The 24,921-nt window shown below is 40.3% G+C and overlaps 1 protein-coding gene across 1 annotated transcript; it reads right to left on the bottom strand.

Moving 5' to 3' along the window:
- Window positions 1–965: 965 nt before the first annotated feature.
- On the bottom strand, window positions 966–24,545 carry LOC311077584 (deoxynucleoside triphosphate triphosphohydrolase SAMHD1-like). The gene is made up of 15 exons (XM_084106118.1): window positions 24,275–24,545; window positions 18,098–18,192; window positions 17,394–17,554; window positions 16,212–16,327; window positions 15,887–15,958; window positions 15,678–15,709; window positions 15,433–15,582; window positions 15,238–15,338; window positions 14,930–15,038; window positions 14,634–14,725; window positions 2,379–2,491; window positions 1,985–2,121; window positions 1,816–1,908; window positions 1,565–1,669; window positions 966–1,365 (listed from the first exon to the last, which is right to left on the bottom strand). The coding sequence occupies exons 1-15, from the start codon at window positions 24,360–24,362 to the stop codon at window positions 1,201–1,203; spliced, it is 1,629 nt and encodes a 542-aa protein (XP_083962244.1). The 5' UTR covers window positions 24,363–24,545; the 3' UTR covers window positions 966–1,200.
- Between the last annotated feature and the right edge of the window lie 376 nt (window positions 24,546–24,921).

Below are 24,921 nucleotides of genomic sequence, written 5' to 3'. Positions count from 1 at the left end.
TGATTCTGCTTGTTAACATCAGGTGACTTCAATAATGGTCAATCATCACTCAATCAATCACTTAATTATCTCATTAACTTTAACACTCTTGAGTCTGGAGCCAAATAAACTCCCAGGAGAGTTCATTTAACACTGGAGTTTTTGCTGTGCAGCTGATTTCACTAATTAGTTCTCTCTCCTGCTGAATTAGCAAATCCAGGTGATTGGAACAAAATACTGAGGAGGACTTTTACTTTCTGAACCTGGACTTTACACCTCTGCTAACCAGACTGACTTTATTTCTGTCAGATGTCTACAAAAGTTTTTATTGAGAATTAACAGAGGTTTAACTATAATGTGTTTCATTTGAAGTCACCATAGCAGTGATTAGTGTTTCCATTAGTTGGGCTCTTAACTCTTATTATATCTTTTGTTTAATTTTGGCCGCTATGACAGTGTGTTTGTCGAACACATTTGCAGCTGCAAAGAAAGCTAAAGTGAAATGAGATCAGATGATGATGGTTACCTTTTGATGGATTTATAATCATCATGAAATATATTCAAAAGACATCAGTGAATCAGTCTAACAATTGTGTTGCACCATTAATATATCCACATCACAAACCCTGTGTAACTGCAGCATGAGATCCAGCAATATTACAACAATCAGTTAGAAGATTTTAACAAGCATGGGCTCAAAAAAACTTAACCTGACACACACAGATATCAACAATCAAACAGGAGTGAGCCACCCAAGGGCCGTCATTCCTCGCTGTATGTGGTGTGGTAGTTTTTCCTAAACCTATTTCGCGCCTGACCTAAGTCTACAATCAACGTCCCCTAACGTCTACGGTCGACATCCCTGAATGTCTACAGTCGACGGTTAGTATATCTGGGCCTCGTCTACAATCGACTTCCCGTATCTCTCACTTGTTCTCCTAATTATCTTGCTGCGCAGCATTAATGGCAGACAGACTTCAGCAAATGTCCTTTAAATGCTTTAATCACGGCCGGAAGATCTCAGGGCAGTTCTCCAGAGAATCTCACCCAAAAAGAAGAATACATCAGGTTTTATAGGATAAAGACAGACACATCAAAAATAAGATCAGCATGACTAACATGTCACCTTCTATCAATATGATTGGTTCAACTGGTAAAGCAAGCAAACAAATGTTTTTGTTTTAGTCTCAGAGAACAATTATATTTCAATAATTCAGCTGCCTAGGGGAGTCCAAAATGTTCTGTACACCAGATCTGAAAGCACTTCTCAGCCTCTTCCACCTTCTTCTTCTCCTCCATCTTATCTTCAACTGTCTGATCATCAGTTCTTCTGTAATAAACTCTGACAAGCTCTTCATTAAACTTCTTTGGCAGAAAACTGGACAACTGTCAACACAAGACAAATATCACACTCAGTGAGTTTTATTAAGATATTTGATCATGTAGTATTAATTATACTGAGCCCAACACTACAAAGTTCAAGTCCAATTGGTTTACCAAAAGAACACTATAAAGGAATGAATGGCACTCATTTCAAAAAATTCTTCAATGATCTAGAATAAAACAGTTTGAGTGTCATGAGTACCTGATAATATTTAATGGTTGAAGCTTGGTTGGGATTCCTCTTGCTGTAGAAATAGATGGATTCAATTGGGTTTTTGTCCTTCATGCCGTGATCCAGATCAACCACCTGAGTAAGAGATTCAATTATTTGTTTGTGAAGATATGAAGGCAGATATGAGGGATGAATAAACTAAACAGTTGAGTTTTTAATTCAGAGCAAAACCTGCATCTTAATCACTTTCCATCTAAGCACTGAATAACTACATAACTTACATAAACCGGTAATTCTTCGGCGTTCAGAGAAACAGTCGGGTCAGTGGGTTTGTACTTCTGCACTGCAGCTTTCCATGTTTCTGTCAGCTGTTCCTGAATTTGCAGATTTGAGTGGTTTAGTCAAGTGCTGTACAGAAAATACTAAACCAATGTATTTTTCTTTTCTGACCTTTGACATGTTTTTCTCAGTCAGACGAGCTTCTCCCACAAACTTTGGCAGTTTTCTCCAGACGATCTTTTCCAGGATGTTTCTGGATTTCTTTAGATTATCAGCATTGGAGGACGAGATCTGCTCAAAGATCTCATCTGCCGGAAGATTCATTATTTTAGCTAAAATAGTGTAAAAGTATTAACAAATGGCTTTCTTCAGACCATTATATTATTTTCCTTGCAGTTAAAAATGGAGAATGATGAAGATATTGTGGTTCATTTATCTGAAGTGCAGTCTATTTGAAATGATTTGTTTCAGTCCATTTGAGTATAATTTACCAGACGTGCCGCTCATATTTTAGCAGCAGACTCACTCAGAGAAAGGTGGTTACATTTTTTAGATTTCAGCTGACCTGTGAGTTTGCTGTATTCCTCTGCTGCCTTTATGGCTTCAGAAATCTTCAGCATATCTTCAGGTTTCCCTTCATGAAGATCACGGTCAGCTAATACGAGCGCTTCTGCAAACCTAACACATAGAAAAACATACAAGTTAGTGTACAAAGCAAAATCCCTAGTGTTAAATTAACACTGCTCAGAGTTTATATAATCCACACTCAGAGTGTTATAAGTAACACTGAAGCAGTGTTAACGTTAATGAGATAATTAATTGATTAATTGAGTGATGATTGAGCATTATTGATGTAGCGTTTATACGCCCGTATAAATATAATTAATTATTATTCATAACGGATTATGATCAATAATTAATAATTTAATTATTTTCAGAATTTACTGTAGCAGAATCAATAGTATGATCATTTTATCAGTTCATCCAATGAACAGAAAGCATAAACAATTATTAACTCTAGGAAATATAATATCTTCCTGGCCAAGAAAGGAATAATCCCCAGCTAACAGTAAATTAAGAAATAAATCAAGGGTAAAAGCATAGGTAACTTAGATCGCAGTTCAAGACAATAAATTCGTAAGCACATAACACAAGTAACTTCTCTTTTCAAATACAAACAATACTTTATTGATTATATGCTAACACAAACTAATATCTAACACAAACACACACACACACACACATTCATACGAGTTGCAGAAAGGAAGAGAGTGAGGAAAGAGTGAGATGATGAGTGAGATGATGAAATCTCAAGATTCTATATGCACTTATAAGACATGATCTGAACGAACCATCAAACATTAAATTAACCTTTCTATCGTTTCGTAGGTTATTAAATCTATATCGAAATACACCAGTTCAGCTTTAGAGTCTGGAGGTTACTTGCTTGTCTTTTGCTTTTGGGGATTCCCTTAGATGTGAAAGGGGTTTCCCAGGTCCATTGGTTGGTGTCCTCGTGCTTGAATAGATGGGGCGGCCAGTCACGTGGTGTGCTGGCAGATGAATGAAAAGTCTTTGAAGTTGAAAGCGTGCGTTGCAGCCGTGAATCGTGGACCGAAACTTTGCAGCAAAACTTAACTTAAAACCGAGACTTTCAATCGGAAAAGAAAGGAAAACTCAGAAAAGAAAGAAAATTGAGACGAGAGTAGTAGTTAGATGACTGGAAATGAATCTAACCCATCTGATCTTAATTTGGGTTGGTCTGCTCGTCTGTTACATGGTTACTAGTCTTGAGAGAGAGCCTTCTTGAGAGCGAGAACAGAGAGAGAGAGAGCGATAGAGAGCGAACTTTGTTTCGGGTCTAAGATTTTAAACTCAAAAGTTTGTCCCACCTCCTGAAGAGATCGGACCAATTAGACACTGGCTTTATTTGTCTCATCGTAAATCATGCGTTATCTGGGATCTCCTTACTCTCCAAGCTCTAGCAGAGAGTACAGAGGCCACAGTTTAGACATCATTACTATTATAAGGATACAAAACATTTTACACAGATTTCAATCAAGCCATCTTTTGAATCACGAGCATACGATCATACCGATATGAAACACAACACACTTTCATTCAAACATCTAACAGTTATAACCATTAAAGGACTTACATGGGATATAATCTTATTAAACAAGCATATAAGTGATAGAAACAACACAGGATTATGTAGTTGCATGATGTTTGATTATAAGTCCATCGAAAACTGTTCTGGATGATTTTATGTATTGTTATAGGAAAAATCTCAGTTTTCTGGTTTAAAGAGAAGAGAACTCTGGTTTGGTCCTTCAGAGGTCCTAACGGTGAGGGGTCAGGAATGTTGTGGGGTCCAGCAACATCTGCTGGTATCTTGACAGAGCACTGAGTTGTGCCATCTCTGAACCAATCATTCTTTTAAAAAAACCCTCACATTGACAAGTTCTTCCGTTCATTTGGCCATAAAAAGTTCTCATTGTAGCCTTACTGGTGCCGGGATGGGTGATTTATGGCTCTGGGTTTGGTGATTTGAGCCTGGAATGTGAGGACTCTGTGTGGGACCTTGGTCTCTGTCTTTCTCTTAACCAGTCAGTGTTCGCAACAAAGCTAGCATTGACCAGTTATTTCGTTAGTGCTGGGGGGGGGGCTCTTTTAACTAGCCAGACTGGTGGCAAAGATTGATGATGATCATGAGACGTTCTGAACAAATCTTCTCCTTTGTTCGGCGGGAAGTGGAAAGTTTGAATTAATCTTCTGGAAGAAGATTAGTCTGTGTTTGGTTCATCCTCATTGTCGCTACATTGAAGACATTTGATGTTAACAAGCAGAATCACTGAAGGAGGAAATCACATGAAGGAGGTTCGTCCATTGGTTTGCGCGTTTTGTTGCTAGTAATTTGTTTTTGTTTAGTGCGCGTTGTGCTGTGTTAGTAATTTGTTTGGGAGTGCTTGAGGGACACATGAGAGCGAGTGTAGTTCGTAGTAGCTTCGTCTTTGAATGGTGGTTTTCTGTGCGTCTTGATTTGCAGTTAGGGGGAGATCCTGTGACGTCATTGTCCTTATATGGTTAGTTGTTGTGCTCTGGGAGACATGCCTGAGTTTGATTAGTTTTGATTAGTTGTAATTTGTTTGCTGGCATACTCAAGCGGGAGTGCTTGGGCGTGTGTTTTGGCAGTAGTTGCTGTGTTTGGAGACGTGTGAAGGTAAGTGACCGTTTGCTAATGAGCACTTGTAAGTTTTGGGCGTTTTTCCGTGTAGGCGTAGCAGCGTTTCCCAATAGGGGGTTCGCTGCACTATTGTTTCAGCGTGGAGGTATGACGGGTAGAGCTTCCCATTTTCCTTCTCCCTACGTCGGCTCGGGAGCATTTCCGTGGTTTCAGGGGTCTTGCCAGCTTGCTGGTCGCCTTTACCGGGCCATCGGGTTGTAAATGCATAAAAACCCACCACTACGCCTCACGAAGACTGGGGTCCAGTAAGTTAGCTTTTGGGCTAGGTAGTTAGCGGGGAAACGCCGTCATTGGGCTGTGGTTGAAAGCCTGTGTGTACTGATAAATTTGTCACTTAAGCTTCTTGTCTCTATTGGTGAATTTGTTAGCCATGGATGAAGTGGTGGAAGATTTTATTGAATCGCCACATGAACATGGATTAGATATATGTACTAAGAAACAATTAATCAGGATTGCAGAGTTGATATAATGTTGATATAGGGGATGTCCGAAAGACAAAGGATTATATTAAAGGTAATTTGAAAGTGAAATTGTTGGAAAATGGTGTCTTGATGCCGGGTAAAGTTGACACTTTGGTTGAATCGTCTCTGTCGGGAAGAGTAAGTCCAGTTGGTTTATCGTTTGAGCAGCAGAAAGAGTTGCTTTTGTTACGTGTCAAAGCTGAGCAGGAGAAAGAGCAGGCGATGGAAAGAATGAGGCATGATTTGGAGCGGGAGAAGTTAGATGTGGAGAGTCAAAGACTGGCGCTGATCAGAGAAGGTAAGCTGGAGGGTGAGGCACTCCGGGCTGACCGCCCCCTGGTGGCACAGGTAAGCATGAAGCAAGATGACTTGAGTGATTTGAGATTAGTTCCCTGGTTTAATGAGGAGGACCCAGAGACATTTTTCTCCTTGTTTGAGCATCTGGCAGAGGCTTGAGGTTGGTCTGACTCCACGCGTATGTTAATGTTACAGTGTGTGTTAACAGGAAAAGCACAACAGGCTTTTTAAGCTTTAAGCAGTGCTGATTGTGGTAAATACTCTGTGGTAAAAACTGCTGTTCTTAAAACTTATGAACTTTTGCCGGAGGCATACCGACTACGTTTTCGAGGTTGGAGACGTGGAGACAATTCACATCTAGAGTTTATGCGTGATTTGGCTATGCATTTTGACTATTGGTGCTCAGCGGCCGGGGTTGACTCTTTTGAAAGCCTCCGTGAGTTAGTCATTTTGGAGCAGTTTAAAAACTCTGTGCCAGAGTGCATTGCCATCTATATGGTAAATGGTAAATGGGACTGCATTTATATTGCGCTTTCAACAGACAGATGGCCACCAAAGCGCTTTACATACTGTATTACCTCACATTCACCCATTCATTCAGCCATGCAAGGCGCCATCCTGCTGGGGTTAGGCCTCTTGCTCATGGACCCCTCGATACTTGGTCAGGTGGAACTGGGGATAGAACCACCAACCTTCTGGTTTGTAGACAACCTACATGAACCACTGAGCCACTGCCGCCCCTATATTAGTGAGCGCGGAGTCAAGTCTGTTGGGGAAGCAGCTGCGCTGGCTGACAATTATTTCTTGATTCATACTTCAAGAAGTGGTGCTGGCCCTCATGAAACAAGGGCAAGTAGGCCAAGTAGTGTTTCAGGGGACTCGGAAAAAATCTGTAATTACTGTCATAAGCGAGGACATTGGAAAAATGATTGTTATGCTCTTAAGTCACGTCCAAAGCAAACTTTTCCCAAGGCTAATCCTGTGATGTGTGCTGCGTCTGTCACTGATCAGGAGTTAGCTGGAATCACTGGAGAAGACAATCCGGAGTTGAAATCTTACTTGCCTTTTATTACAGAAGGTTTTGTTTCATTAATGGGAAGCAAAGAGCAAGTGCGCATCAAAATTTTGTGTGACACTGATGTGTTTGACTCGTTTATTGTAGCAGCAACAAGACATTTTCAAATGACACCTTTGTGGGCTCAAGCATTCCTGTAGTGGGAATGGGTTTAAATGTTTTGAATGTACCACAACACAAAATGATGCTGCACTGTGATCTCTTCCAGGGTGAGGTGTCTGTTGGCGTGCGCCCAGCGTTATCTGTGGATGGCGTTGCTACGATCCTGGGTAATGACATAGCTGGTGATAAAGTGTGGGCTGATGTTTCTCCACCTGCCAAGGTGACGGTGTCTCCTCTGGTGTGCAGTAAGCCTGATGAGAGTGAGGTACACTTCCCTGATGTGTTTAGTGCCTGTGCAGTAACTCGTTCAAAACGTTTGGACGGTGATCACTCTGAAAGTGTGGCCTCTAGTCCTCACTTACTGTTACCTTTTGTCCCCTGGTCTGTTTCTCACGATGAGCTGATGCAGGAGCAAGAAGCGGACAGCATTGCTGACAGGCTTGTATGGATGGGGTTTGTTCTCCTGCAGAGGTCAGAAATCGTTCTCATTGTTATTTTTTGAACAATAATGTCTTGATGAGGTAGTGGACACCTCAGTTTGATGGTTTTGTTGGTGATCCAATTTACCAAGTGGGTGTTCCTTTAAAGTATCGGAATATTGTGTTGATTTCTAATGACCAGTCTGGACATATGGGTGTCAGGAAGACGTATGACCGGGTTCTGTTGTATTTTTTTTTGGGCCTCGTTTTAAAAGGGATGTGTCTGCATACAGTAAGTCGTGTCACACCTGTCAATTGACAAGTAAGCCTAACCAGGTTTTGAAGCCCGTTCCACTTTGCCCAATACCAGCTATAAGTCAACCATTTGAACATCTTCTTATTGACTGTGTTGGTCCATTACCTCCATCAAAATCAGGTGCCAGATATTCGTTGACAGTGATGTGTCAAAGTACTAGGTATGCTGCAGCCTAGAGCTTAAATCGGGCCCAACAAATCAAGCCCGACCCTACCCGAGCCCAAGCACGTTGCGTCCAAGCCCGGCCCGACCCGACACGTTCACTGTAATTATGAGCCCGAGCCAGATTTAAACCCGACCATTTTTAATATGTGGGCCGTTATAACCAGGGGTGGCGCCAGAATTTTTTTTTAAGCAGGTGCTGCTGTGCTAGATCATTTAGGCTACAGGGAGGAGCTGTGCAGTTATATATATTATATAAATATTATTAATAAATGAGCAAAAATTGGCCACTCAATATTCAATGTTCAATTATTTTAATTATCACAAATAAAGTTTTAATTTTATTAAATTGAACAAGAACAACATTCAGCATTCAATCAAATATTCTTAAAGATTAATTATTATTAATAATGTTACTTCAACATATTGTTATTTCAACATAATATGTGTGTGAGCAACAAGCAAGATGTGCATTTGTAAATTCGGTGACAGCGTGTGTTATGAGTTTCAAATGGTGTAAGTGACCGCGGCGCGCCGGCGACTCCATGTCATGATTATATTGTCTGCTATATTGCTTTTTATGTATTAAATCCAGGCAATTGGTTGATGAAAAATGTATTAAAATTAAGATACAATTTATACTAAACGAAATTCACTTTCTTCAAAACAAAACTTAACAAACTTGAAACTATTATGTAATGGCTAAAACACGTAGGCTACTACAGACTCTTTTTTGTAGCCTACAAATTGCAGCACATTCATTTAATTCAGAATTTTGCACATGTAAGTTGAAAGGCATTTGTTTGTGCATAGTAAAACATATCTGTAACATTTATCAAGTTCATAATTGTGTGTGCATTCATTAATTATTATCTTAATGAATAGGCCTAATAAAATAGGCCTGATTTACTGACTAAGCTGGATTTATTTAAAGGTTTCTGGCAGGAACCACTGACAGACAGGGCAAGGGAGATTGCTGCTTTTATTACACCAGGTGGGCTGTACTCCTACAATGTTATGCCTTTTGGTTTAAGGAATGCCTTTTGGCCTAATGAACTTGGTGGTGCGTGACCTGGAAGCATGCGCAGTAGGGCTGCACGATTATGACAAAAATCATAATTGTCGATTATTCCCTTGAAATTGTAATTGCGATTATTAATTACGATTATCACAATTTACATTGAATATATATATAGGCATATTATTATACATGTTTACTTAAAAATTGTGAACACACACACTGTCCCCCTTTACTTAACATACACATAAATTGTAAGAATACTGTATGACTAATAGTAAAGACTACTAAGAAATAAACATTAGGCCTATGCTAAAGCTATTAAATATCAGTCCCAAACTAGCTTTTGTTAATACAATGTTGGTATGAGCCACCACAGTCATTTAAAATATAAAAAATAACACAAAGTGAAAATAAAGTGGCATTTTGGGGTTAATACACTGATCTATATAGAATGTCATTATATAGATCAGTGGGTTAATATTAAAACGACAGTTACCATGGTGATACACAATACTAACAAGAACTGTTAATGAAACATGGAAACTGCTCCTGGTGAATAGAATGAAAATCATCCCTGCATGCAAATCCTTCTCAGCTAACACACGACGTACCAGTAACGTGATTTATTGGTATTTTACTTTTGTGACTTACCAATTTACAACGTAACAACGTTGCATGCTCGTAGTTTCCTTTGCACTTTATACACAGCGCGCGCCACCGCATTTGCGCGTGCAATTGAAGAGTGTGCGCTACGAACACAGTAGCCTATAACGGCTGACATGACAGGAACGTCTGTTTTTCTGAGGTGAAAGACTTTTTATTTCAGCGTACACATACGTCGCTGCCTGGTAGTTCCTTCCTATTGTGCTGGGTTTTCTGAAGTAGTTGTGATTTGCCTCTCACAACATGTTTTTGTAATCGCGGCTTTGAACGATTACGTAATCGTGGCATCCATAATCGTAATCGCGATTAGAAATTCGATTAATTGTGCAGCCCTAATGCGCAGTGTATTTGGATGACATGATGGTGTATGCTGACAACTGGGAACAGCATCTGGAGCGTGTTAAAGCTTTGTTTGTGCGTCTAGCTCATGCTAGTTTAACAGTGAATTTGGGGCTCTAACTTTCCTTAGCACTCTACAGACTCCTAACCAATGGCTGATGCGCTGGGCTCTCCACCTCCAGTCCTACACTTTGGACATTCGGCATATCAAGGGGCGGGACAATGTGGTGGCAGACGCGTTGTCCCGGTCTCCAATGTGTTAGGTAAGATATGCCTCCTCAAAAATTGATAAACTTAGTATCATGGGATACCTGTAGCTCAAGGGTACCCTTAGGGGGTTGGCCTTTTTCTGGTCATTCTCCTGCCCCTCCTCTCTTTCAGGCCTAATTGCTGGCACCTGGGAAGATGGTGATAGGAGCTTCTCTGCTGCATTGATCTCTCTCTCTTCCTGCTCTGGTCTGGTGGCTTAAGGCTCGAACGCTGCTCTGTTGTGGCCTGTCCAGGTTCACGCCTCGCTCGGGACGCCAGGACTTTACACAGATGCACATTTAAGTTTATTTAAGTTTATGTCTTTTATTTTTACACTCAACACTTGCACACACACACACAACACATCCATGCACCTGCCCTACACTACTGACACTGACATCCACACTCCATATTTGGTTTTGTTGTTTAAATTTGTGTTAGATAAACAATAATCTTATGTTTTGCACCGTTTGTTTGTGGCATGGTCTCCTATCTATTCTTATGACCAGTCAGTCATAACACTTAACTGGCTTAACAAAAAAAAAAAAAACATAACTGGCGTTACGTATGAAATCTGTATAACACATAAACATATAACACATTTGACACACATATAACACATTAGAACTGTGAGAGGCGTTACACTTTCTTCGCAAGTTGAATACGGACGTGTTTGCATCAGAGTTGCCCTGATGAAGGAGCATGAGAACGGACTACGCCCCATTGTTTCTGTTTAAGGACATTAACATAAAGAGAGTGCCACTACTCACAGAAAAAGAAAGACTGCTTAACCGGGGTGTGGGCATGTGTGCGGTTCTCACGATAGACGCTCTCACGATTGTGCTCTTGATAAACACGTATAATATTGACAAAGCTCCGGTAAGATGTCAATGACTACTAATGCACCTGATGAGATTTAATGTCAAAGCCGTGGATGTGCCAGGCAAACAGTTGACACATCAGGGCAAGTCTGAAAACAAAGGACAACATAAAGGTGTTTGTACAGGCATTACTGTCTACTAAACATGTAAGTGAAGACAAGTTAAGTGCCACAAGGAAAGCCATGCAAGAAGAATCAGATCGTCAGTCAGTTTGTAAGTACATTCACCAAGGCCCAGTCAGATGTCTCAACTGTCCACAGGTTTCACACTGTCAGAGCTCATCTTTCTGAAGTTGATGGACTTTTGTTGTATGAGGACAGAATAGTGATTCCAGGATTCACAGAGAAAAGAGGTGTTACGTCAGCTTCACACACGCCATCAAGGTCTCACTAAATGCAGGGAAAGAGCTAACATGTCGGTATGGTGGCCTGGTATTGGCAAAGACATCACAAAAATAGTCAAGACGTGTGAGTTTTGCCAAGTCAACAAGCCCACACAAAAGAGAGAGCCTGGTTACATCTCTTCTCAGCGATCCATGGCAAAAGATTGCAGGTGACATCTGTGAACTAAATGGCAAGAAATACCTAATAGTCGTGGACTATTATTGATGTGATATTAAGATTGCACACGTACAGGCCATCACAAGCCAGTAGGTAATTATACATTTGAAAAACATGTTTGTTCGTTGGGGGATCCCATATGAACTTGTGATAGACAATGCTACTCAGTTCACTTCCACTGCGTGTGCAGAGTTTAAGGGTGTATTCACACCAGGAAAGTCCGCAAGGTCACTTGCTTTGGTCCAGACCAAATACAGTGTTGATTTTTTTTTTTTTTTTTTTTTTTTTGTGGTTCGCTTTCACACTACCCTTTTTGCAAATGAACCAAAATTTGTAAACAAAAACACAGGTGTGCTAAGGTCATCCATTCATTGGACAGAAATTTGAACCGTACCAGAGTTCGTTTGGAACTGGACCGATACCATCTCTTGAATGGTACAAGACAGGTCTCGAACCAAACAAGACAGGTGTGAATACACCCTAAAACGACATACAAATTCACTCACACTACTTCCAGTCCTAACTGTACGCAGGCTAATGGTGCCGCTGAAAGAAGTGTTGCTATTAGAAAGCGGATGCTCAGATAGTTGGATCCACAGCTAGCTCTTATGAGCCATCATTCTACACCTGCTACCTAGTCCAATTGACTATGAAAAAGTCAGAAGGAAGGACAAACAAACCAAGCAGGCATACCAGTACTTCTCCAACCGACGCTACTCAGCACTCAGTTTACCTGACTTAAATCGAGGACAAAGCGTGAAAGTTAAGTTGAATGTAGAAAAAGGATGGATAAAATCGGCAACAGTCATCGGAAAAGCTCCTGAACCCAGGTCATACATCGTACAAACAAAGGAAGGTCTCTCATCGGAACCGGAGACATCCAGAGTGTTCCTGAGACACCAGAAACACCCGACAGACAGATTGTACATAGAAACAGTGAATTAACTGATGGACTCTCTCTTGAGACCGATTTAACCACAAACTCTATGAATGGGTCTAGTACCTCAACTTTCATCACACAACACCCACGTACACTCACCTGCAAAAGAACCCTTGCTGGTAGAGAATTAACACTGACTGCAGAGATTAATGAATGCTATAACGTAAACAGTATATAAACAATTCTGTTTATTGACAGGTTATGTTAAAGTTATTGGCTGTTGTAAACAGTTAATTGTGTATATGTTACATGATTTAAAAAATAATCTGCCTCTTTCTTTGTTACAAAATAATAATAATAATAATAATAATAATATTAATAATAATAATAATGATACTTAATAATATTAAGTAGAACTTTAAAAAGGGGAGATGTAGCGATCTGTCTACACAAGAGATTGTGATTGACTGTTAGCTGCAGAGTCCAGGGTTGCTGGGCAATAGAATCAGTCACAGAGACGACAATGAGTTTGTTCTGCTGCTGCGTATATTAAATAAAACAAAGAGACTAAGTCCACCAAATTGTCTGCTCAATATGCCATATCTCCCTGTAGCCCAAGACTGGTTGCCCACTGAAGTTAAGCAGGGATGAGCCTGGTTAGTACCTGGATGGGAGACCTCCTGAGTTTTCTCAGGCTGCTGCTGGAATAGGTGTTAGTGAGGCCAGCAGGGGGCGCTCACCCTGTGGTCTGTGTGGGTCCTAACGCCCCAGTATAGTGATGGGGACGCTATATTGTCAAAGAGCACCGTCCTTCGGATGAGAAATTAAACCGAGGTCCTGACTCTCTGTGGTCATTAAATGTCCTTCGAAAGAGAGTAGGAGTGTAACCCCGGCATCCTGGCCAAATTTGCCCCTTGGTCTCGGTCCATCATGGCCTCCTAATCATCCCCATATACTGATTGGCTTCATCACTGTCTCCTCTCCACCAATAAGCTGGTGTGTGATGGGCGTTCTGGCGCAATGTGTCCGTTGCATCATCCAGGTGGTGCTGCAAATTGGTGGTGGTTGAGGAGATTCCCCCCTTCCATGTAAAGCGCTTTGAGTACCCAGAAAAGCACTATATAAATGTAACAAATTATTATTATTATTATCATGACAGAATAAAATAACTATAAATCTGTAGCTTGCAAATGGCTCAAAAGTTTTTTGTATTTATTTTGTAAGTCTCTCTGTGATGATATCTATGTGCAAGAGTCTCTATGTGATGGGATTTATCTGACCTCAGTGACGCGAGACAGCTAGCAGACGGTGGGTTTAGCCAGTCTGTCGGCTTCCTGAACTTGATCCCAGTTAGTCAATGTTCAACTCTAAGACTATGTGCCATTTTACTAAATCAGTCCAATCAAACAGAGGTGTGACGCAGCATGAGTTCCCTCGAAAGAGAAATGTCGTTTTTATTAAAGTTTTGATAAATTAAATAAATAAATAAATAAAAAGGAATTTATGAAAAAATAAAACTGATTTCATAGGGCCCAATAAATGCAATAAATCCAATAACAAAGGCCCAAAAAGGTCTAATGCTGAATTTGTGTAATGTCATGAGAAGAACAAGCATGAGCAAGGGATATTAAATTGTGTACAGCAGGACAAATTCACTAGCCTAGAAATCCAGACCCAAATCCGAAAGATTAAGGGTCTGGCATTGAGTAATGAAACTCGAGGGATGGCACCAAGCATGCATTTGAAAATATCACTGCACGCAATTGGATAACACTACGACCAATCACAACAATACCGAATTTAAGAGATCTAACTGGTAGATTAGACTCTTACCGTATTTGGTCGGCAAAACAGCAAAAACGCCCTTCTTGCAAAGGAACGATTCGAGCGCTGTCTTAGTTTAACTCGTTCATTGTAGCGGCCAAAGCTGTTTCAAACAACTGGTGTTCATCCATAGCCATCTTGCAATGTTTACTAATGACTTGGACGTCACAGCGTTGTGATTGGTGCAGCTCGGATACAAGGGCATAGTTAATGAGCATCATTATTACTCAATGCCAGAGTGACTCGCTGAGCAAATTCACCATGTGCTCTCGCGAGAAATCTGAATTTCCAGGGTACATATTCACTGCTAACAGAGAGACTCACATCTCTTCAATGATGTTGCAGATCTTGTGCTGATAGGCCTGGCGATGGAGAGTGTATCGAGTGCGAAACATGTCATAAACATTATCTGCCTCCTGTTAGACATACAAACACCAGAGTCACAGATCCAGTTCCCATAATGCAGTGTTCACATTCAACAGCTTTTCATTTTTTAATTTGGTCACTTTTTTAGATTTGTCCAAAGAAACAAACTGACACATTTTAAACAGATAGCTGAACAAAAAAAGATATTATGAAAATAAATAATAAAATGTAAATTTTTGGGTAGTATCATGTACCTTGTCTCTGAAGCAGATGTGATTTCTCCCATTTATTTTACACACTCGAGCGAACTTCAGCAGACGCTGATGGTCAAAACTGTTACGAATGCCGAGGTGATGACAGTCTCTGAGAAATAAGTAATAAAAAAAAATACAATACAATGATAAATATTAAACGTCAGCTTGGCTCTGTTTGCAATAGTTCTCAGTTGCCTTTATTTTAAACTGACATACTACGACCTACAAGAGGTCACAAATACTTATATTTGTGACTTTATGTGTTCTTTTGTTGCCATGAGCCAATCAAACTGCCTAATAATATGTACCGTGCAAAATAGTCCCATTTGTCCACATCAATGCCGTTCTGTTTGTTTGCCACAATCTCATACAGGAAGGATTTGTCTTCAGCTCTGCCCTCGTATGTCCACTGAAGAGAAAAGCAAAGGCTGTTTCACTTCAACATTTTCCACTATGTTTAAGTTACTCAGTTTTATTAACACAGCTAGAGTAACAGCACGTACTTCAGCAACTGAATCTTTTGCCCCTTCGATTAACTCTTTAATGAAGGTGACGTCTTTATCATCCAGTCCGTGCTCTTTCAACACATTCTCATTCTCAGTCTTCAAACTTTTCACAATGTCATCAAACATCAGCACTGACATCTGCTCATGCTGCAGTAAAGACACAAAGACAGATGAAATCATAAATACATATATTACAGAAACCAATGGCACTGAGTGTGTGTGAGCAATGTGTTCATTCTCACCTTCCACTTCTCAGGGATGTCATCATACAAGCCTAAGAATAAGAAGCAGGTCTCAGATGGTTTGTAAGTCATATTTTGCACATAACTAAACTCTTTCAGGTTCATTTACCAGACATGCACACATAAAAGTTTTTCCCCAATGTCATAAATGAGAAATGTGCATGTCCACAGATCTTTCTTATTAGATCTCATTTCACACTGAAACTTACCTCTTATTTGTTTAATCTTTTTGGCTTTAGGAATAACCAGACCATCAAATACATGGGAAAATGGACCATGACCTAAAAAAAAATTATAATTAAAATTAATAAAGACAAAAATTTAATTTATTACACCGTTTAAATATGTTTCTCTTGCATGTGATTTTTAATCTACTTAGAAATCCATTTTTAAAATAACTTTTTCCTCACAAATAAATACACAAAGTAATGAACAATACTTTTAGAAAATGTTTAAAATGAACACAATCATGAGATGAAGATTTCATTATAAAAGTTGCAGGTGTTTTATATATCCATAAGCATCAGTGCTCACCCAAGTCATGACACAGTCCAGCGATCTGAACACACAGGAAATCCTGTTTGGTGATTTTGAGCTCTGGCTGATTGTCATGAAGAGTCTTGACCAGACAACCTGCTAAATACGCCACTCTAACACACACACACACACACACACACACACAAACACACACACACACACACACACACACACACACACACACACACACACACACACACACACACACACACACACACACAACACCACTTGTGGTCAACACATGACCAAAAACACAATCTAGCAACTTTTTCAAAGATGTTAATTGCTTTACTTGCATGCCATGTGACCGTTACCAACATCAGAGAACCATGAACGTGCGAATGTATAGTCAAATGATTAAAATATTATAATTAATCTATACAATTTTAATTATCAAATTATCAATGATCAAAATATAATTATTTAAAGATAATATAAAATATGATATTAAATTTAATGTATTATTAAAGGAAAATCCTGAGGTCGTCCGTTGGTCTTCGGTACTCGACTGCGCAGTCATGAGAGTCTATTAATGCCGCAGTTCACATCTCTCGCCCAGAAAAACACACAAGTTGTGAGAAATCATGATTAATAAATATGAGACATGGAATAGAATCCATGTACCTTCTTCAACTGAGGGGAATATATCCGTTGTGTTCATCGCAACAAGACGTTATCATGTTCACATCTGTTAACTATCATTCTGACTGTCAGACAAATGGAGATATCCAGAGATATTCAACTCGGTGAAGAAAGTAGTTTCCAGGCATTGCATTTAATGTCATGTATTTATTAATCTTGATTTATAACAAATTGTGTTTTTCTGGATGAGACGGCGTGAACTGTGGTGCTAATAGAGTCTCATGAACAATGGCCAAGGTAAGGATTTTTGTTAAATAATACATTAAATTTCATATATTAACCCCAGAACACTTGGAATGGGATTATTCTGTGATACTTTTGTTTTTTTTGTTTTTAAAAAAAAGCTTGATTCTGGTTACTATTCACTGCCATTATATGAGCACGAGTGGGACATTTTTAAAAAAGATTCTCCTTTTGTGGTCCATAAAAGAAAGAAGATCAAATGGCATTAGAACAACACCAACGTTGGTGATAATGTATGACTTAATTTTCATTGTAGGGTGAATTAATATGTTTTTATATCTCTTTATATCTTACCCAAGAGAGTGTTCAAAGCGATTGTGAGAAGCTCCCGGATACACCAGATATGTTCCTCCGAGTTGTTTGATGTGACGGAGTCTCTGAAACTGAGGTGTATCTGTGATCTTCACCAGCAGGGGGTGCAGCGCAATGTGACCATGAATGGGGTCGTTGAAGATCTACAATGGCAAGAATAGATAAGTAAAGCACAGATTTAAGCAATTTCTCTATGAAAGATGCCTTCTGTTATCCAAGAAATCTAAAGTACATTCATGCTTATGTCCACGGAGTAGGAGAATATTTTACACATGGACATTATGTGAGGCGATGTGGAAGATATTAGGGGCTTTCGCACCAGAGGAACCTTTTCATAGTTCCTAGAATTATTGGCGGAAGATGCCGTTTTTTGGCATGTTTGCACCACAGGAACTAGGAATGATTTTAGTTCTAGGAACTCTTTATGAGTCAGGGTCAATGTCAGAGAGTCAGTGAACAACATGGCGGAATACAACAATATTTAGCAGTGATATTGTCAGGCTTTTATATTTATATCCACCCCCTGCTTCTATAACTAAATTCCTAGAACTACCCGGTGTGAAAGCCCATAATTACAATCCACATTTAATACATATCGGCAGCACTGCTAAAAACATATATGTTCCTTCAGGGAAGTGAGAAGTGAAATGACATAAACAGAAATGTTATATGAGTAGTTTGCTTACCTTCATTTGTTCTTTTGAGAAGTCTAAGGAGTATTTCTTCAAGATATCTTGCAATTCATCATTGATAATCTCCCATAACTGTTGTTTCTCAGGCTCTGGAAAAGCATGACTTTTTATGATCTCAGTGTAAAATATATGTTTTAAATAATTTTGTTTGCTGGTTTGTAAATGCAAGAAAACATTTCAGCAATGCATTTACACTGAAATGTGTAGAAAAATTACACATATTATGAGTAGCACTCTAGTTTACACATTTTTGGTCAATATAAAATAATACTGTGTTGGAAGAATTCAGTTGTTTTACATATAGTTATGTGCAGTTTTAAAATGAACACATCCTGTGTATTTGTCCACAGAATCCAACACAATCTGTGTAACCACGAACACCCACAATGTGCTAATATTACACATTTACACATCTTTGTGTTAATCTTATAGGCCTAGTGAAGACCAGGCGCATGTATAAAACGTTACATAGATTTTATCCTAGAAGTTTTCAGATTTATAAAACCATGCAAACGTCAGAACCGGCACAAAACTCAATTTATAAAATCCAGTCAGCGGAAGATTGTGTGTACATGCATCTCACAGCAAAATCCCCAGAGTTAAATTAACATTTGGTCCCACTCTAAAGAGTAACTCTGAATCAGAGTTAGAGTTAATGAGATAATTCAGTGATTAATTAAGTGATGATTGAGAATTAGTGATAAACACCCGTTGATAACAAGCAGAATCACTGAAACAACAAGAACAGAAAAAAAAAGAGAAACACAAGAACTACAACTGACTTCAGACACAGTCTAAGATGAAATCAACTGAAGAGAAAAGACATTAAATCTGTGAAGATCTCAGTAGAGGAGGATTAAACAACTCCACAAACAGCATTACCAGCTTCACTTGTTACTAACCAGATTGACTTTATTTCAGTTATACGTCTATAGAAGATCTTTTTGAGAATTAACATTAATTCATTTAGGTGTTGATATTTTATTTTATGGTGATCAGTATTTCTTTTAGTTGTACAGTTAGACTCTTGGCTTTTGATGTGAGTTTGTGGTCTTTGTAACAGTGTTCACCAAAACACATACTTTGTTAAAAAGAAAGCCAGAAACAAATATGATCAGTTGATATAGTTTTCAGCATCATAAAGTACAATAAGTCAGTGTACGCTTGGTGGGCACATATTTATGCCTAGTTTATTTTTTTAAAAACCTGGGGCCTGTACCATGATTGTAGTTGAACAAACTCAGGGTTACAGGATTAGTTTTGAGTTGACAAAACCAAACCAATCCAACCAGGTTTTGTTGGTACCATGATGCTGATTATGAACTTTCTCTGTCAGCTCAGTCAACTTTCTCGCGAGAGAAGCAACGTGATTCACTTCTCTCTTCTGCAGAATATGAGATTTTAAAAAAAATAATAATAATAATATTTAAACAAATTTACACAGCAAGAAGAAAATAGCTGTCTGTGAAACACGACAACTAAAAGAAAAAATATTGCTATATCAGTGCAAGTAAAAGTTGTGAAGTTAGTTTATACAGTTGAAAGTATAGAGAGAATTGAACATATAAACTCACATGTACTCTAGTCATTTTTTAGCTTTATCTATTGATTCTAAAGTGTATTTATATTACCTTTATATATTTATTCCTTTAAACTGTGTACAATAATACTTGATAAACTAAAATAGTACATGTGTGATCGATTAATAATTACGTAAATAATATCTAAATCACACAACATTATTATTCTAAATAAGCGTTACTAAAAGTCAGACGATTTTGTCTTTAAAAATCATTTGCTATGTAGTGACTTTTAATTTGGAGTATAAACAGGTGGAGTGACTTTATCGCATCAGACATGTGTCACTTTGTTCACAGCTGATTGGTCCAATTTCTGTTTGAGATCTCTTACCTGGAACATAACCTGCCACGGACCAGGTTAGCCGTGGAGCGTAAGTTACTATGGCGATGAACACAGCTAAAAGCCAAACCACTTTCATGGTGCCTAAAACCCAGGGTTGGTGCAAACTAAACTGAAACATACCTGGCTAGGCACCTAAATCAGCTTCATGGTACAGGCCCCTGATATGTGTGTGGAAAATTGTGTACGCACATTTCTATGCCCATTTTGTGGGCATTTATACATCAGTTTATACATCAGGCCCCAGTCCTCCAAGACGAAAACAAGACCATTCAAGAGTGAGTTTTAGATAATTAATTAATTGAGTGGTGATTGTGCATTGTGCATTGGTGATGAAAAGCTGCTGTTAAGGTAACCCACGAGAGGGTCAGCACACCTCGTCTGAAGCGATTGGTATGGTCCCTTTTGGAGGATGTGAGGAAGATACCGCCAATGTCACTGGCGGCATCTGATGCAGAGGGCTGGTCATGCTCCTTCGAGGACCCCAGCTCATTTCAACCTAGAGAGCCCGGTGCCCTGCAGAACCACCTCAGCCCAAGGGGGTAGGGCCTACTCCGCAGTGGGACTGGCGGGCTCAGCACTTCATACTATGGTGGTCCTCCAAGTTTTCCAAGCCAAACTCCTCTGGGCCATAGATGAGTTCGGCCTAGATCCAGCTTCCTTTAAAGAGCTGCGCAGCACAACTGACCTGGCCCTGCTCTCTACAAAGACGACATCCCAGGCGATCGGCAGGTCAATGGCTAGTTTGGTGGTGCTTGAGGTTGGACCACCCTCGAAGAAGTCTCGCATTTGCCTTCCAACCCCCATTCAGCTCTTGGCATTGGAGGCACTGTTCCAACTGTAAAAGCTGGGCCCATCCCACACCCATTGTACACGCCCCAGTAAACTATAACTGTGATAGTGGACCAACTGGCTATAAAGAGCACTTCTCCTCTTCGCAACAACACTGTTGTCAGTTCCTTGTCTGTGCAGCAAACTGCTGTCCGAAAGACTCAGACCCCTTTCCACCCCCTGCTTCAGCCACGGGAAGCCATCCCGGGCATGTCAGGCTGGATTCTGCAGATTATAAAACAGGGATAATTGCTTCAGGGGTGTGGTTCACACTTCAGTTCAGGATAAAGACGCTCATCTTCTCCGCTCCAAAGTGCAGTGCCTGCTGACGAAGGGCGCCGTCAAACTGTCCCACCAGAGAACAGCAAATCAGGCTTTTTCAGCCGCTATTTCCTCATTCCAAAGTAAGATGGTGGGCTCGGGCCCATCCTCGACCTTAGGCTCCTGAATCGCGCATTAATGAGGCGGCCATTCAGGATGTTGACTTTGAAGCAGATGCTCTCGCAGATTTGCCCAGGAGACTCTTGCCCAAGGTTCTTATCGGTGGATCTGAAAGTTGCTTTCATATCCAGATAGTCTCTCATCACAGACCATTCCTGAGATTCGCATTCGAGGAGGTGGCTTACAAGTAAACAGTCCTCCCATATGGGCTGTCTCTGACTCCACACACTTTTATCAAATGCATGGACACGGTTCTCTCCCCTCTGAGACAGGTGGGAATCTGCGTCATGAACTACCTCGACGGCTGGCTAGTGTTAGCCCGGTCTGAGCACAAGCTATGTGCTCACAGGTCGCTACTCCTCAGTCACCTGGAGATTATTGGGCTCAGAATCTACTCCGCCAAGAGTTTCCCCCCAGCAGATGAATTGCCTTCCTGGGGGCAGTTATCGACTCGGACCAGATGCGGGCCTGGCTCAAGACGGAAAGCTCGCTGAGTATTCAGCGGTGAGTTGTGTCTTTCAAAGTAGGTGCTTTCCTTCCCCTCAAAGCTTTCCAGAGCTTGCTGGGCCTGATGGCAGCCACCTCCTCTGTGGTACCATTGGGCCTGCTCCACTTGTGGCCCCTGCAGTGCTAGATAAAAGCCTGAGTTCTGTCCAACACTTGCCATCAGGGACATTTGCGCCAGAAGGTGGATTGTCATTGTGTCACTGCTGTGGCGCATTGGAAGGACCCTCGCCTATATCAGACAGGCATTCAATTGTTCAATTGGCTCCTGGTCCAGCCTGGTGCAACACCTGCATATCAACTGCCTCAAAATTATGGTAGTTTTCTTGGCCCTCAAAACCTTCCTGCCAGCTCAAGAAGGGCACCATGTCCTCATTCGTTTGGACAACTTGACAATGGTGGCCTTCGTAAATCACCAGGGTGGCTTCAGGTCATGATCTCTTTACAAAATGGTGAGACGCCTCCTCCTGTGGGCACAGTGTGCCCTGGGTTCTCTGAGGGTTGTGCACGTGCCAGGCAGGCTGAACCAAGGCCTGGGCCAGAGTGTCTCCAGGAAAATGGAGACTCCACCCCCGAATGGTTCAGATAATCTGGGAGATCTTTGGGAGGACAGAGGTAGACCTCTTCGCCTCAGAAGCCAACTCTCATTGCCCATCATTTTTCTCTAGGGAACAGGATGCGCTGGCCCAAAAATGGCCCAAGGCTCACCTGTACGCCCAATCTCTCTGCTTCCTCAGGTCATCAGACGTAGCAGAGAGACCAGATCCTCAGCCCTCCTGGTGGCTCCACTCTGGTGAAACCAATCGTGGTTGACAGCTCTGTTGCTGATTCCGCTGAAGAGAGACCTTCTCTCTCAGGCGGGAGGGTCCCTTTGGCATCCCCAACCTGAGTTGCGGAGCCTACATCTGTGGTACCTCGACAGGAACCTTGGTAGCTCCCTGTAAGGGTAGCCAACACTATAGTGGAGGCCAGAGTGCCATCTACAAGACGCCGTAAGTGCTAACTTACTTTGCCCAGTCCGGGCCCTCAGGACTTATGTGGAGCACTCTAGCCAGTGTCGGCAGTCAGAGTAGTTCTTTGTGTGCTTCGGAGCCGCTCTAAAGGGCTGCCAGTTACGAAGCAGAAATTGTCATGCTGGATAGTTGATGCTATAGCCCTGGCCTTGGTGTGCTCTGAAGTGTGCTCTGAATGCCTCATTGGAGTGAGGGCCCACTCCACTAGGGGGATGGACTCCTCCTAGGCTTGGTCCAGCAGAGTCTCCATTGGGGATATTTGTTCGGCAGCCGGCTGGTCTTCGCCATCTACCTTTGCTAGGTTTAATAACTTGGACGTCCCTGCCCTTCAGGCATGGATCTTGTCCGCTTGACTGTCTTGCGCCCCTAATAGTGGTCCGGACCGTTTCTGCTGAGGCTCCAACTTCATAGCCTGAGCCTCGCTAGTTAGCCAGTGCTTCCTAAGGCCCCTCCTAGTGGCACACTATGTCAGAAATAGAATGGGACATCAGTTTACCATCAGGAATGTCATGTCGTGCCACATCCAGTGTAGACAATATCCCTTTTAAATCCATTTAAATGCTTTTGTCACGTCATGCCCTTCATGTCTGGTAGGGCATGCTGTAAGTTTGTTTTAGTTGTTTTGTTTCTGCTCATTCTCTTCTCTTTTTTCTGTTCTGGTTCCTCTTTCCTTCAGTGATTCTGCTTGTTAAAAGCAGCTGTTCATCACTAATGCTCAATCATCACTTACATATTCAATTATCGCATTAGCTTCCGTCTTAAATGGTCTTTGTCTTGATCTTGGAGGATTTGATCTTGACTACTCTTCTGGTTAACATTCCTGACAAATTGTGTGAATGTGAATGTGTAAAAATTAAATAAAAAAATTTAATTGTCCCAAAACTCACACATTGATGTGTAAGAATTTAACACAGTTTGAATCAGTTTTAACACATCCTTTCTAAGAGTGTATAGTGGACTTTCCAGAAATGTGCAGCTTATATTTGTGTTCATTTTAGCACTAATATTAATATTTCCATACAGAATATGAGCTGTAAAGTTTTCTAATTTAATATTTTAATGGTGGGACTAACTTTAGGAAAGTAGTTTAAGCAGATGAAGTTCTGGTTATGCCCTTCTGACGTAATTCCTGTAGGCGGAAGAGCTTCCTTTCTATCCTTGTTAAATCTATTGCATTCACTGGCAGGTCAAATCAATTTGCGCTCCAAAGAAACACATAACATTATTTGAATGTACTAACTAAAGCCTTAGACTTGAACAATAATGTCGTTCTGAACTTTTTTTGTTTTTTACGATTTTTACTAGTTTGTAAATCGGATGTAACAGATGGATATTTTTCTAAATACAAATATGGAAGCTAGAGATAGACAAAAAGATTGATTATATATACACATTATCATATGAAACTGAGTTGTGTATATGAACTGCAAAATTAAATCAAATCACATATGTCTTCCCTTACCTTCACTTTCTTTAAAATATTTTTTTAGATCCTGAAGACTTTTCCGGTGATCAGAGAGAGTTTTTTTGTTTTTTTCAGATCGAAGCATCTTTTTTGTTTTTGGTCTTCTTTTTGTGGGTTGTTAATAAATTAGATGAAGAAGCAATAAAGATCTGTAGAACTGCATACAGATTTTATAGATCCAGCAACTAAACTCACTGGATTACATGATGAGGAAAGTCATTGTCACTAAACTATGAGGGTGTGTCTCAGACAAACATTGAACTGTAGTGAAGGGGAATGTGTCGGATCAGAGCGACTGCTGCTGGAAACACATTCAGGAAGTGCAGATCACACAATATATGCTGTATACTGTAGTTCTTGTATATATATTTGTCTTAACTGCCTTTGGTATTGGAGCCTGTTAAGCAAATATATACAAATGTAATGCAAATATTATTTGATAAAATGTGAATGTTAAAGGGATAGGTCATGCAAAAATTTACATCTCATTTATTCTGTGGGAAAAAAAAAATATTTTGAGAAATGTCTGTTTTTTTGTTTGTTTTTTACGGTGGCCGAGAGGTGCAAAAGAAATCACAATTACAAAAACAAAATAACAATTCAGAAAACACAACGACAATTTAGAAAACAAAATAACAATTCAG

Source organism: Abramis brama, assembly GCF_963993115.1.
Source record: "Abramis brama genome assembly, chromosome: 2".
Taxonomy (NCBI): Eukaryota; Metazoa; Chordata; class Actinopteri; order Cypriniformes; family Leuciscidae; genus Abramis; species Abramis brama.
This window is presented reverse-complemented; position numbering and strand designations above follow the sequence as displayed.

Excerpts from the sequence above, each read along its gene's own strand:
- LOC311077584 (XM_084106118.1), bottom strand. The coding sequence starts at position 24,362 with ATGCTTCGATCTGAAAAAAACAAAAAAACTCTCTCTGATCACCGGAAA. Across the intron at positions 18,193-24,274 it reads ATATTTTAAAGAAAGTGAAG|AGCCTGAGAAACAACAGTTA; the intron begins GTAAGGGAAGAC and ends ATGCTTTTCCAG. Across the intron at positions 1,366-1,564 it reads CAACCATTAAATATTATCAG|TTGTCCAGTTTTCTGCCAAA; the intron begins GTACTCATGACA and ends TTGTGTTGACAG.